Source organism: Erythranthe guttata, chromosome 6 (assembly GCF_056151865.1).
Source record: "Erythranthe guttata isolate IM_541 chromosome 6, IM_541, whole genome shotgun sequence".
Classification (NCBI taxonomy): domain Eukaryota; kingdom Viridiplantae; phylum Streptophyta; class Magnoliopsida; order Lamiales; family Phrymaceae; genus Erythranthe; species Erythranthe guttata.
In genome coordinates this window covers 14636988-14652576 of record NC_142538.1, presented here as the reverse complement: position 1 = coordinate 14652576, position 15589 = coordinate 14636988, and the positions used below count along the sequence as shown (strand labels likewise).

Below are 15589 nucleotides of genomic sequence, written 5' to 3'. Positions count from 1 at the left end.
AGATCGACGATCGGAGCGGCGAGGCGGTGGTGGGTCCGCCCGAGACGTGGTCGTTGGGCGAGTAGCTCTCCTTTTCGACGATGAGGATGAACCGCCGATGTTCTTTCGTTTTCCCATGATGATTTTCTTAATTCCCTTTTTGATTTGATTAAAATTTTCTGGAAGTTGCTGCAAGGGAAGAAGAGGAAACAGCAAGGCAGTAGGGAAGAAGAAGCACAGAAATTTGGGGAGAAAACAAAACGTGAAGGAGGGATTATGCAATGATGACTGTTGGTCTTCTCATGGGTATTTTAACAATTTAGGAAGACTATAGTGAAGAAATTGCAAATATTATTCTGGCAACAATGAGTGCAATTTATGAAAAACTAAATTCAGGTACAGCAACTCTCAACCTTCACATATGAAGCCCAACACATTTCAAGAAAACTTCGAAAGGAAAAAAAAATTCAGAACAGTAGGTTACTTCGAAGAAATATATTGCCGCCAAAAAATTACGAACCCACCCCGTTTTTTTTTTTTTTTTTTTTTTTTTTTTTAAATAAGAAACTAAATGCCTAATCATGCAGAGCCAAATAATTAAGACAAAAAAATAAACGTGAGAAGAAAAGAATATGAGTGAATAACCACAAGTGAATAGGATACTATTAGGACTATCAAAAACATGGGGTTTATCTTCAATTTTAACAAAAAGCAAGCTCCAAGAGATAGACTAAGGAGACTAACAGTAAACTTAGTATCCTCAAATCAAGCACAAAAACACTCTTATTAGGTAGCATACACACACTACCAATGGTAGCTTTTTCATGAAGAGCAGAACAATTAAGATAGCGAGATAGTTATAGTCGTGCAATGTGTAGTCCCCTGGGCTTTCTAATTGAGTCGTATAGTGAGTGTTCGGTCATGTGGTTTACCGGCTCGACTCAAAAAGGCTTCGAACTATTCACTGACCACATATAAAATTTATAATGGTCGTGCAATGTGTAGTCCCTTGGGCTTTCTAATTGAGCCCTGTAGCGAGCTTTCGGCCACGTGATTTACTGACTCAACTCAAAAAGGCTTCGAACTATTCACAGACCAATTGATTGACATTATATATATAGAATTTACGAAAATTCAAGAGTAGCTTTCACTCATTTGGAGCGGCAGCTTTTCCTTAAGAGAGTGTTCAACCATGACAGGAATGTGAAGGGTAGTAAATAAGCTAAAGCCTCTGTAGCTATCATTTGGGGATTGATGAAGTTCTACCTCACAAAATTTGAAAGTACAGATAGTATCCAATACACAAGAGGTCTCATCACATGCAGTATGTCTAATGCATAACCTAGATGAACAAAATGCAGTATGCGTGATGTGTCCATAAAACTTTTAAAAGTTGCAAGTCTGGACACAGACTGTTGCAACAGTTTATGCAACTGCACAGGTCAGACAATACAAATTCCAAGCGAATTTCGCAAGGAATGAAACCTTTGTGCATCTAGGGGTTTAGTAAAGATGTCAGCAAGTTGTTTCTCCGTTGTGACATACTCTAATGAGACAGTTCCTTCCTCTACAAGATTTCTAATGGAATGGTAGCGAATTTCAATATGCTTAGTTCGAGAGTGCTGTACTGGATTCTTGGAAATATTAATTGCACTCATATTGTCACAATAAATATGCAATAAATCTTGACTAATACCATAATCACATACCATTTGTTTCATCCATAAGAGTTGTCTCATCCATAGGAGTTTTTTGCTGTACCAGGACACGAGATTGTTCCCAAGATAGAAGCATCCTCCAGTTGTGCTTTTTCGATCGTCTGCATCACCTGCCCAACCAGCATCGCTAAAGCCTCGGGTTTGAATTCCTTTTTCTACCGAACCAATGACTTGATCCACTGGATGATTCTTCTTGACTCTTCTTGAGGGTTCCTTGTGAGTTTGATCATCCAATTCGAGAGACCTGACTTCAGCTTCGTCTCCTGTTTCAGAATTGACGTCTCTTTCTTCTGAAATGGTAGAGGCTGCATCAACTGTTGGAACTGTTGGTGCGACACTGGAGCTGTTTTCCAATTCCTTTGTTGGTTCCTCTTCCAGTGGTCCAGCAGAGACAAGAATATAGCAGTTGTCAGATGATCGAGTTCCTTGAATAACACAATTCTCGTCTTTGTCTAATACTCGACATGCGAATTTGTTGAATCTGACTTCAAGATCTTGATCACATAGCTGGCTGATGCTTATTAGATTTGACGTGAGTCCTTCTACAAGTAGTACATTCTTCAGCTTTGGGAGATTCTCATGATTTAGCGATCCTTTCCCTAGCACTTCACCATTTTTTCCGTTTCCAAAGGTAACAGCTCCACCGGTGATTTGTTGATAGTTTTTCAGAAACTCTTTAACACCGGTCATATGTCGTGAACACCCACTGTCAAAATACCAATCATTAGTAGTACTTGCTTTTAAAGAGGTAATCGCAGATAAGCATTTAAACGTGGACTTTTCAACCCAAATTTTTTGCTGAGGTCTATTGGAAATATCAATTTTATTTTTGGGTTTTTGAGAGGGTGAAGGAAAATAATCAGCCCTAGCAGAGTAAAGAGAACGAGCCACAAGCTTTTTCACAAGTTTTAAATATTTGAAGCATCTAGGACGTATGTGACCTGGATTTTGACAGAAAAAACAAGTGGGAATAAACCTTTTCTTTGAATTGTGTTTCGTTGCTTCAACAGTTGCAACTGTTTGTGAGACAGAAGCTTGTTTAACAAAGTTGATTTTTCTGTTTTGATCTTCCTTTCGCTTTAGATCAACTTTGGGTAGCTGACTCCCTCCTATGCCTAGACGATTATAGTTTGGCTTGTTGTTGCTTAAGATTTCATCTAGATTACCTCTACCCAAGTTCAATTTTGCAATTGCTTCTTGAGTTTGAGTAAGTTTAGCCTGCAAACTATTTTTCTCTTGATCACTAGATATGATCCTTTCCTCAAGAGTAGAGATTCTTACCTTTAGTGTCTTGTTTTTCTCTACAAGCACAAACTTCTCCTTTTCCAGGAAGTTATTTACCTTAACGACGTCGAGCCATTTTTGGTACATTTTTTCATATACCTCCTTTACTTCATCCAAGGTTGGTTCTTCCTCATCACTGCTGCTGTTCGGATCCTCTGCAAAAGAAGAATTTTCGTTTAGATTTTTGTCATAATCAGAACACATATTTTCATACCTGGATTCTGTTTCACAGTCTGTTGCAACAGTTGAAGCAACAGTTGATTCTGAGTTGTCCAGAGGAACTTTGCTGCTGAATGCTACAAAGTTAGTGACTTGATCGTTGTTTCCTTGGTCATCATCAGATTCTTCTTCATCGCTCCAAACAGTAGTAAGTGACATTTTCTTCTTTTTCTTCAGGGTGTTTGCGCATTCTGATTGAATGTGACCAAAGCCTTCGCATTCTCGACATTGTATTCTTCTTGGTTTTGACTCCTCTGAGTTATCTTGATTTGAATTTCTCCTCGAATTTTGAAAGTTCACGGTTTTCCCTGTGCTTGGAAGATTTCCCCTTTTACCGATCTTTTTGAGAAATTTCCCAAAATTTTTCGATAGTATTGCCAAGGATTCCTCTACCGTCTCCTCATCTTCTTGAGTTGACGAATTTTGGGGTGTTGCATATGAAGTTTCTGCTTGAAAGGCTATCTTCTTTTCTCTAGGCTTTTCACGATGATTTTCACCATGATTGAGTTCTTGTGCCAGAAGTTTCCCCATGAGTTCGTCTAGTTTGAGCGTGTCAACATCTCTGACTTCTTCAATGGCAGCAATTCGGTAAGCAAATCTTTCAGGTAATGAGCGCATCGCCTTTCTCACCAATTTGCTTTCAGAGTAAGGTTCACCGAGTGCATATGATTCATTGGAGATATCACATAATTTAGCATGGAAGTCAGTGATCGTCTCATTCTCTTCCATCTTCAAATTTTCGAACTTGGTGGCCAGCATTTGTAACTTCGACGTCCTCACAGTTGACGTTCCTTCGTATGTGACTTGAAGGATTTCCCAAGCTCTTTTAGCAGATTCACATGACGCTATTAGTTTAAATTGATTATCATCAACACCACTAAATATTGCGTTTAGGGCCCTTGAGTTGTAGTTTGCGAGTAGTATCTCTACGTCACTCCAATCTGCTTCTGGTTTGAAAACTTCCATTTTGTCTTCTCCTTTGACCATGGGAGGTGTCCAACCAGTTATGATGGCGCGCCATGCTCTCTCATCTATGGATTTGATAAACATCTTCATTTTTGATTTCCAATATGAGTAGTTTGATCCGATTAGGAGAGGTGGGCGAGTAGTTGACGATCCTTCTCGTTGAGTATTCATATCTGCACAAAATAAGAATAGTTAGTTCCCAAAATCTCACTAGATGTATTTAGTGACAGGCTCTTGATGCCAATTGATAGAATTATTTCGTGCAAATTAATTATATATTTGTGTCCGATGAATTCCAGATTCAGTTTTAAATACGGTTCTACTGTTTTACGAAGAGTTGCAACAGTTAATGGAACAGTAATAAAAAGACACAAATTTTAAAGTGGTTCGGATACAATTGTACCCTACATCCACGGGGACCTGCAAATGAAATTTACTAATTTTTAGTTTTACGAATACAATAATAGGACTTAATCGAAATGCAAAGACTCCCTCTTTGTCGACGCCGTTCTTGTATACTACGCTGAATTAACAATCTTCACTTTGCAGCACGTCCCTTGATCCGCACGGTTGAAATTCCTTCAACGCTGAGTCCCTCAGTCGGCGGGTCGACCTCCTCCCGAGATCTTCTGAGTTCTCCTCCCGAAGAACCGATCTTCTTTTCGCGTGAAAGAAGCAAATCTGTTACTCTGTTTTTCTTCTCGATTACGATCAAACACAAGAGCAGCAACGTGAAGAGCAGAAAATAAATTTTCTCTCAAATAAAAGGGACAACCTAAAATAACGTTGATGCTGCCCTTCTTATACTTCCTTAGGTGGATTAGTAGAGCCCTACACAAAAGTGGAGCCCATTAGGTTATTTTATCTCACGTAAGAAAAAGAGAGTTGTGTAAAACAAGGAAAGTCTTAGTCAATTAAATTCCTTGTTAATAAAACACTTAGGCAATTAAATAAATTAATGACAAAATAAGAGTTTAAAGAACTAAGGAAACTTCCCTAGTTTTTATACACGTTTTTCGCACACGTGTTGAAAAACCGAAATAGAATCCTCTCGGATTCTAACAGGGTCCACTCACGGTGGATGAACGACCACAATTACAATTTCTATTACATGACTGGGAAGGTATTCCCCGACCTCTACTGCCTCTACGGGCTCCATTACCTCGTCCTGTAGATCCCAGTAAGGTTGTTCCTAATCTTCAAGTGGAGGGTAGAGTGAATACTCCCAAGATGATAGGTCTCTCTGTGCGGGGTTGTTCAACAGTCAACGTCTTGGTCGACAGTGATAGCTCATTTAATCCCGTCTCGTCAGTATGTATTTTTTCAAAACTATATCCGTGATACTTTTATTGTCAATTTTGTTGTAAATAATATGTGTGTGTAGGGTTTCCTAACATAACCACCCAACTCCCCACTAGATCACTAACCTACCCCATGTCTTCCCATTATGTGTTAGTGGTAGAGTAACCTCTTTTGTAACTCCCGGTGGTTTTTCACCTATATAATGGAATTCTCCCTCCCCCATATTTAGACCCTTATTAATCTCTCTACGGATTTTTGTCTTTGCATTCTCTCTCTATCTTTTATTATTGTTGTCATACTTTATTTTCCACAATCATCAAACCGAGAGCAATACCATTAGGGCGATTTACAACACGTTATCAGCACGAATTGCTCGCAGTGATCGTGGAAGAACAATTATTCGTGGGACTAGAATACTTCGAGAAATTGTGAGCGTGGTTCGTTTGTGAGACGGTGATCTACTTTCGTAGAACATATAATCCTCTCTGTAGTATCTGAATTTTATCAATTTTCAAGTAAGCCTTAACCCCTTGAAATTCTTTATTATATGAATGCATGCTAGATAAATTCGAATTAGCATGAAAAATTGTGTTGCATATTTATTTGATGTCATTTGATATTTGTTTGAAAATCTCGGTTGATGTTTCGAGTACTGTATGATTCGTGAATAGATTGTTATATGAGTTGTACTTTGTTGGTGAATGAAGATAAGAAGTTTATCAATTAATCTATTTGCCAAGATGAGTAATATGTAATATTCTTGTAGAATGATTCCACTATGAATATTTTGTGTATATGTTTGAACATTTAATGTTATTTAACTAGTGAATAAAATCATCCCTGTGAATATTCTGTGTGCATGAAACAATCGGTTTGCCTAATAATCATGAACTGTTTGAAATATTTTTTTGAAATATATATGAATTCTATGCGAGTCATATAAGCTATATGTGGTTGTATCACGTCATATGCAAATTTCATGACATAAAAGTAATACATAATAATTTGATTCGCATGTATACTTTGTCTGTGTATGATAGGATGGAACATTTGAGCAAACTTGATTTCACCCCTTTGAATGTATCTGGTGAGAACTACGTGAGTTGGACAATGGATGTTAAGATCCATCTCACTAGTAAGAAACTGAGGATGGCTATTGTCAAAGAAAATCTGCTTAATGAAGCCCAGAAGGCTGAAGCTATGATTCTGATTAGGAGGCATTTAGATGAGGTCCTCTGTGATGGAACATTTGAGCAAACTTGATTTCACCCCTTTGAATGTATCTGGTGAGAACTACGTGAGTTGGACAATGGATGTTAAGATCCATCTCACTAGTAAGAAACTGAGGATGGCTATTGTCAAAGAAAATCTGCTTAATGAAGCCCAGAAGGCTGAAGCTATGATTCTGATTAGGAGGCATTTAGATGAGGTCCTCCGTTTGGACTACTCATCGATTGGGGATCCCCAAATACTATGGGATGCCCTGGCTAGTCGATTTGATCACCAAAAGACAATCCTCTTGCCTGAAGCAAGAAACAAATGGATTCACTTACGGTTTATGGACTTCAAAACTGTTAACGAGTATAACTCTGAAGTATGTGTTGGCCGAAAACCTACACGCAAGTGCACGTATCGTACAAGTAATATAGTGGACTAAAAGTCCGGATATCGAACCCACAGGGAATATTTAATTATCTAATCCTAGACGCTAAATTCTACCAATTATTATCAAGCCCACCCTACACACTCGAATTTTAGAGAGAATTAACTAAATTAAACTAAATTAAAAGCAAGCAAAAACAAGAAAGCAATTTAAAACGAAGATTCAATCAAGATAAGCAAGCCTAGGATTTTATTCTTCCCCCTATGTGATTATTACTCCCCCAATTCCTTCAATTATGCAAGCAATTAATCCGGATTATTAACCTGAGATGCTAAAATAATCATGACCCGCTTCCGCGTGTATTACGATTCTAATACTCTAGATTCAATTACTATATTCCTATGCAATTAATTCTAGAACACAACATTAAGCACAAATCTCAATAATGGCTACCTAAGAGATTAACTATATTCCTATGTTAATACCACAAAGACTCTTCTACCACAGTTCTAATTATTAACCCGATCTTCCGATTCATGCGATTAACAATAACATAAAAGCGCATAAAGTGGCCAGTTTCATGAACTTAATAAAACAAGTAGAAGAAATAATCCGGAATTAAAACTTGCATAAAATCATAGAATTGAGTTCATAAATCCCACATAGGGTTCCAAATAAAATCCTAGAAATAAAGACTTAGCTACTCGTAGTTCTTATGATAAAGAAAACAAAATAAATAAATTAAATAAGAAAAACTATGATTGAATCTTCGTTGATCTTCTTTGCTCTTGAATTTGCGTTCAAAGATGGATCCCCAATTGTGTGCTTGTCTTGGTCTTATATAGGGTGGAAAATTTGGAGAAGAAGGTAGTTTCCTTGTGCAATTAGGACTCCTTTACTGCGCCTTTTCGTCATCTCGGACGGGGATTCCACAATTTGAACTAAAACTCGGACGGGGTCCGAGCTTTAAATCTTCAGAATTTTGATTTTTTTTCACTTTTGACCCATATTTTCTCCAAAATTGCAGTTTTGACCCCATACTTTTCCAATTCTTTAATTTGTACCTAAAATGCAATAAATCAACTTTTTAAGCACCAATTATCGTTAAAACACACCAAAAGCTCAAATAAAAAGATGCGATAAAGTGTAAAAATATACACTTAACACACCCCCAAACTTGAACTTTTGCTTGTCCTCAAGCAAAATCTACCAATAAGCAAATAACTCAACTATAACATCTCATCACATAGATCAATGATCAACTTCACGTTTTCAGAACTTGTAATTATAATGACAATTCTTAGGCATTCGCAAGCTCAAAATTCAACAACACTTAGTCACTCACCATTACCAAAAACCACAATTCATACAATTGCTTCAAGCATCCAATATTTGCAAATTAAAGATAGAAAGAATTTATACTTACATGCATATGCTTGACTCCAAATACTCACAAAATTATTCTACTCTACTAATATCGAACATTAAGCTATTGGGATCATTGGAGCTTTGTGGCTTTCAATTGTTAGGCTCTTTGGTTCGAGGTAGGAAATATGGGTATATGTGGTTATTTTTCTTGAATTTAGGTGATTACGCCAAAATTTGAAAGATAGGCGTTTGAAACAATGAATCACCTCTACGGACTTTAATAAACTCGATTCTCAAAAGTTCAAAAGTCTCCACTTTTGCTTTTGAGGCAATGGATCGAGTTTTCAAAAATAATTCAACAACTAGTCCTTATTTCTCCATTCTAGTCTCTTCTTCTTCTCTTTTTCTCTTTTTTAGTTTTTTTTTTTTTTTTTTTTTATATATATATATAAGCATAGATATTTGTCTTCTTTTCGTTTTTTTTTTTTTTTTCGAAGAAGAAGAAGAAGGACCTTATAAAAAACTTTCGACCGAACTCCAAGGGGTAATTTTCAAGAATCTCCACCTATCCTACCTTATACATTGGCTAAAAGAAAGAACACCTTTTCTCCGAGGCTCAAATCAAGGTTCTAAGGAATTTCGATAAAAAGGTCGGCTTGAAAGGCTCAAACGGTTCAAAGAAGGCCCAAATCATATCCTAAATCACTCACTACTCAATACTTTGTATCATAAATTTCCTAAGGTGAGTTCTAAAACCGAACATAGCATGATCTAGCACAAATTAATTCCAAATTTAAAATACAAAACATTCAACCAAAGCAATGCACAAAGTGTGATTCCTAGCAATAATTCATTTCTAAGTTCCGTTGAATCGAAAACTAAACAAACATCTAATCCTTATCACAACAAAACAAGCAATCTCATCATCAAACATTGATCACCTCTCATCATCATAATTCATCGATGCATCGACCCAAGCAATTTTTTTTTTTTTTATTCCGGAAAAACGATAAAAGCAATAAAAATAAATAAATCCTAATGCATGCAAACTAAAACAAATAAGCACAAAAGCATGTTTTTCACCCCCGAACTTAAAATTTTCGTTGCCCTCAACGAAATTAGCACAAAGTTTAAGGATAGAAAACACCTGATTTAGTCGGAATCGTCGTCATCGGGGTATGAGAATTGGCGGGAAAGCAATACAATTTTTTTTTTTTTTTTATTTTTTTTCTCTTTCTGGTTGTGGGACGGCCGTCCCACTTTTGTGCTATTTTTTCGGACGACCGTCCCATAGGCAGAAGCGCAGATTGCGGCCTTCTGTTTCCCAGACGGCCGTCTGGGATTTTGCTTGCAATTTCGGACAGCCGTCTGGACCCTCTAACCACGTTTTCGACCCTGTCACGCGGGTGACCCGGGTTCGATCCCCGGCAACGGCGCCAAAAACTTGTTGGCCGAAAACCTACACGCAAGTGCACGTATCGTACAAGTAATATAGTGGATTAAAAGTCCGGATATCGAACCCACAGGGAATATTTAATTATCTAATCCTATACGCTAAATTCTACCAATTATTATCAAGCCCACCCTACACAGTCGAATTTTAGAGAGAATTAACTAAATTAAACTAAATTAAAAGCAAGCAAAAATAAGAAAGCAATTTAAAACGAAGATTCAATCAAGATAAGCAAGCCTAGGATTTTATTCTTCCCCCTATGTGATTATTACTCCCCCAATTCCTTCAATTATGCAAGCAATTAATCCGGATTATTAACCTCAGATGCTAAAATAATCATAACCCGCTTCCGCGTGTATTACGATTCTAATACTCTAGATTCAATTACTATATTCCTATGCAATTAATTCTAGAACACAGGATTAAGCACAAATCTCAATAATGCTACCTAAGAGATTAACTATATTCCTATGTTAATACCACAAAGACTCTTCTACCATAGTTCTAATTATTAACCCGATCTTCCGATTCATGCGATTAACAATAACATAAAAGCGCATAAAGTGGCCAGTTTCATGAACTTAATAAAACAAGTAGAAGAAATAATCCGGAATTAAAACTTGCATAAAATCATAGAATTGGGTTCATAAATCCCACATAGGGTTCCAAATAAAATCCTAGAAATAAAGACTTAGCTACTCGTAGTTCTTATGGTAAAGAAAACAAAATAAATAAATTAAATAAGAAAAACTATGCTTGAATCTTCGTTGATCTTCTTTGCTCTTGAATTTGCGTTCAAAGATGGATCCCCAATTGTGTGCTTGTCTTGGTCTTATATAGGGTGGAAATTTTGGAGAAGAAGGTAGTTTCCTTGTGCAATTAGGACTCCTTTACTGCGGCTTTTCGTCATCTCGGACGGGGGTCCCACAATTTGAACTAAAACTCGGACGGGGTCCGAGCTTTAAATCTTCAGAATTTTGATTTTTTTTCACTTTTGACCCATATTTTCTCCAAAATTGCAGTTTTGACCCCATACTTTTCCAATTCTTCAATTTGTACCTAAAATACAATAAATCAACTTTTTAAGCACCAATTATCGTTAAAACACACCAAAAGCTCAAATAAAAAGATACGATAAAGTGTAAAAATATACACTTACAGTATGTCGCATCAAATCCACCCTGGAGTTTTGTGGAGAGAAACTAACTGATGCTGAGATTCTGGAGAAGACATACTCTACATTCCCTGCCTCACATATGATACTGTCTCAACAGTACAGAGCCAAGAATTATACTCAGTTTTCAGAGTTGGTCACAGTTCTGCTCCTCGCCGAGAAGAACCTTGATCTTCTTTTGAAGAACAACCAGGCTCGACCAGTTGGTACTCGACCTTTGCCAGAAGCAAATTTGGTCAATTGAAATCCTCAACCTTTGCCAGAATCAAATTTGGTCAACAGAAACAACCGTGGAGGAGGCAGAGGCCGGGGGTTCAATCGTCGAGTGAGGGGACGGGGTAATAGGAACGATCATGTTCCTTATAATAGGCCACCAAATGGTCCCCCACAGTATGGGCAAAGGGGGAATATGCCAAGAGGAGGTAACAATGCTCGACCTAGAGGTGCGCAGCAGAATAGAGCCCCGAATCAGAATCAAAATCAGAATAGAGATACATGTCATAGATGTGGTGGAACTGGGCATTGGTCACGCACCTGCCGTGCGAGGAACGTTATGGTTGGTGGTGTAAATAACAATGCACCACCGGAGACCAACTTGGTTGAGATAGACGTTCTCAATGAAGAGCCCATTGCTCGACTCCCAAATCTGGGCACATCTAACCCAATGACCCAGTTTGGAATATGATTAGAATGTTATTTTATGAGTTTAGACATTATGTTCTTTTATGTTTCTAGTTTATCAGTTTTAAGTATGTTGTTTATTTGGTCATGCTTATGAACCAATTTCGTATATGGATTATGTTTGTGCTTTATTTTCTGGACTATATTTTATGTGGTTATGTTTTAATTCAGTTTTTATGGTACTCGGTAGAGTTATCTTGTTTGGATTTTATTAAAGTATTTTAAATTGCGGAATATATGATTAGATTTATTTATCTTTCTAGACATGGCATGTGGGGATGAATGTCTGGCAGATAGTGTGACAACGCACACTATCCTTATGGATAAGTCATATTTTGTTAGTTTCATGTCTAGTAAGACTTCTTTGCCTACTATATCAGGCACATCTAGTATGATAGATGGTTATGGTAATGCCCATATTATGTTACCTCATGGCACAATTCTGACCATTAGAGAAGCTCTTTATTCTCCACGTTCCAGTAGAACGCTACTGAGTTTTAAAGATATTCGAGCCAATGGTTATCATGTTGAAACAACTGATGAAAAGGGGATCGAATATATGTGCATCACCTCTAACGTGTACGGCTAGAAGCATACCTTGGAAAATTTAGAGGGACTTTCGATAGGGTTATATAGGACCAAAATTCGAGTGCCAGAAGCACACCTTGTCGATTGCTCGAAGTCTAGTGATCCGAGCAAATATTTTCTATGGCATGACCGACTGGGACATCCGGGTCAAAGTGTGATGCGCCGAATTATTAACACATCTATTGGGCATCCACTAACAAATAAGGATCTTGTACACAATGATAAGATACGTGTACCCTGTTCTATTGGAAAACTTGATCCTACGCCAGCTTATGCACAAACTAGTAAAGATTCTCTTGGTTTCTTGGAACGAATCCAATGAGATACATGTGGCCCCATCTCACCACCATGTGGACCTTTTAAATATTTTTTGGTGATGGTTGATGCTTCGACTAAGTGGTCACAGGTCGATTTGTTGTCTACGAGGAATGCTGCTTATGCTAAACTCCTCTCTCAAATAATAAGATTGAGAGCACACTATCCAGATTATCCCATTAAGTCTATTCGACTGGATAATGCTGCAGAGTTTACGTCGCGGTCTTTCGACGAATATTGCATGTCTTTAGGTATTGACATAGAACATCCTGTAGCACATGTTCATACCCAAAATGGCCTTGCAGAGGCATTTATTAAGAATTTACAGAGGATTGCACGAACTTTAGTAATGCGCACCAAACTTCCAATCTCTGTTTGGGGCTATGCAATATTGCACGCCGCTATGTTATTACGATTGAGGCCCACTGCAACCCAGCCATATTATGCGTTACAGTTGGTGTCCGGAAGTACACCAAACGTTTCTCATTTACGCACATTTGGGTGTGCAGTTTATGTGCCGATTGCTCCGCCACAACGGACCAAGATGGGACCTCAACGTAGATTGGGCATTTATGTTGGTTACATATCACCATCTATAATACGATATTTAGAACCCTTGACAGGCGATCTCTTTACCGCTCGATTCGCGAACTGTCACTTTGATGAGACCGTCTTCCTGCCGTTAGGGGGAGGAAAGAACGTTCACACTAACGTTCCTGAAGAACGGCGTGAAGTTGTATGGAATGACCCCACTGTGTCTCATCATGATCCCCCTACTTCAGTCAGAGAGTTTGAAGTACGTAGACTCATAGATCTACAGAAAGTAGCCAATAATATGCCAGACTCATTCTCTGACTTAGAAAAAGTGACGAGATTTCATATACCAGCTGCAAACGTGCCTGCAAGGATAGATGTCCCAGAAGGACAAAATGTGGGAAGGCCATCAGTCCCTGCTAACCAATCATATCTCCCTGCCCAGAAGAGGGGGAGACCAATTGGATCAAAGGATTCTCATCCCCGGAAGCGGATGAATGCCCAACAGTTGAATGAGGTTAGCAATAGTAATAATGGGATCCCACCCGATCCATCTCATGAAATAGTTCCGGACTATGGATCCGTCTTGGAGACGAAATCGGGGGACGCCTCGACATTAGTATCCATTCCCGAGAATAGAGAAATCTCGGTTAGTTATTCATGCATGAATGAGGTGTGGCATCAGGATGAAATAATCATCAATGATGTGTTTGCTTACACAGTAGCTACTGAAATTGTATCGAGTGATGATATTGAGCCTCGAACAATTGATGAATGTAAACAGAGGGATGATTGGCCGAATTGGGAAAAAGCAATCCAGGCAGAGTTTGACTCATTGGTAAAAAGGGGAGTGTTTGGGCCGGTAGCTCCTACACCTCCTGGAGTTATACCCGTGGGATATAAATGGGTATTCATAAGGAAAATAAATGAGAAAAACGAGATTATGAGATATAAGGCTCGTCTCGTAGCACAAGGATTTTCTCAGCAACCTGGGATTGACTTTGAGGAGACATATTCTCCTGTTATGGATGTTATTACATTCAGATATCTAGTCAGTTTGGTTGTATCAGAGGAACTGACTATGCAGCTCATGGATGTGGTCACAGCTTATCTATATGGGGATCTAGATACGAGTATATATATGAAAGTTCATGAAGGACTTCGATTACCCGAAGCAATTAGTTCCAGGCCACGGAACACGATCTCAGTTAGGTTGAGACGATCACTTTATGGCTTGAAACAATCTGGAAGAATGTGGTATAATCGCCTAAGTGAATACTTGCTCGGAAGGGGATACGTGAACAATGATATTTGTCCTTGCGTGTTTATTAAGAAAACATGTTCTGGGTTTGCTGTTGTAGCATTTTATGTTGATGATATGAATTTGATTGGGACTCCTGAAGAAGTCCGTGAAACAACCCAACTCCTAAAACATGAGTTTGAGATGAAAGATCTCGGTAGGACTAATTTATGTCTCGGACTTGAGATAGTACACCGTGCTGATGGAATTTTGGTCTATCAATCGAACTACATCCAGAAGATGTTAAGACGCTTTAATGTGGATAAAGCAAAACCATCGAGCACGCCTATGGTAGTCCGATCATTGGATAGGTCGAAGGACCCGTTCCGTCCTGTGGAGGAGGACGAAGAAGTGTTAGCACCTGAAGTGTCGTACCTAAGTGCAATAGGCGCATTATTGTACTTAGCTCAATGTACTCGACCTGATATCGCATTTGCGGTAAATTTGCTAGCAATGTTTAGCTCAGCACCAACACGCCGCCATTGGAATGGTGTAAAGGACGTACTTCGTTACCTTAAGGGTTCAATAGACATGGGTTTGTTCTATCCCTATGCATCATTAAAGGATGCAAAGCTTGTGGGTTATGCTGACGCTGGGTATCTGTCAGACCCACACAAAGCTCGTTCCCAAACTGGATATGTGTTTACCATTGGGAACACAGCTGTGTCTTGGAGGTCTACAAAACAGACCTTAGTTGCCACCTCATCGAATCATGCAGAGATTTAAGCACTTCACGAGGCAGTGCGTGAATGTACATGGCTTAGAGCCATGAATGGGCATATTCGAGATTTCTGTGGATTGGCTACCACAGAAGATCCTACGATCATATTCGAGGATAATGCAGCGTGCATTGAGCAAATGAAGACGAGCTTCATTAAAGGTGACAACACCAAGCATATAGCTCCAAAGTTTTTCTTCAATCAGCAACAACAAGAGCTCAAACAAATAATGATCCAGCAGATCAGAAGTCAGGATAATTGCGCTGATTTATTTACTAAGTCATTACCTAAAGTAACTTTTGAAAAGCATGTTAAGGCTATTGGCCTACGTAGATTATCTGAGCTCGCTCCCTTAATAGACATCAGGGGGAGTTAACTTGAGGGGG

At 38.5% G+C, this 15589-nt stretch overlaps 2 protein-coding genes across 2 annotated transcripts; one reads left to right on the top strand and one right to left on the bottom strand.

Annotated features, from left to right (window-relative positions):
- Positions 1-1113: 1113 nt before the first annotated feature.
- LOC105966509 (uncharacterized) lies at positions 1114-4256 on the bottom strand. The gene is made up of 2 exons (XM_012991067.2): positions 1689-4256; positions 1114-1245 (listed from the first exon to the last, which is right to left on the bottom strand). Exons 1-2 carry the CDS (start codon positions 4254-4256, stop codon positions 1114-1116), a joined length of 2700 nt encoding a protein of 899 aa, XP_012846521.2.
- Positions 4257-6777: 2521 nt separating this feature from the next.
- On the top strand, positions 6778-11751 carry LOC105964577 (uncharacterized). Its single transcript, XM_088819066.1, has 3 exons — positions 6778-7062; positions 11167-11272; positions 11330-11751. The coding sequence occupies exons 1-3, from the start codon at positions 6778-6780 to the stop codon at positions 11749-11751; spliced, it is 813 nt and encodes a 270-aa protein (XP_088675192.1).
- Positions 11752-15589: the final 3838 nt, after the last annotated feature.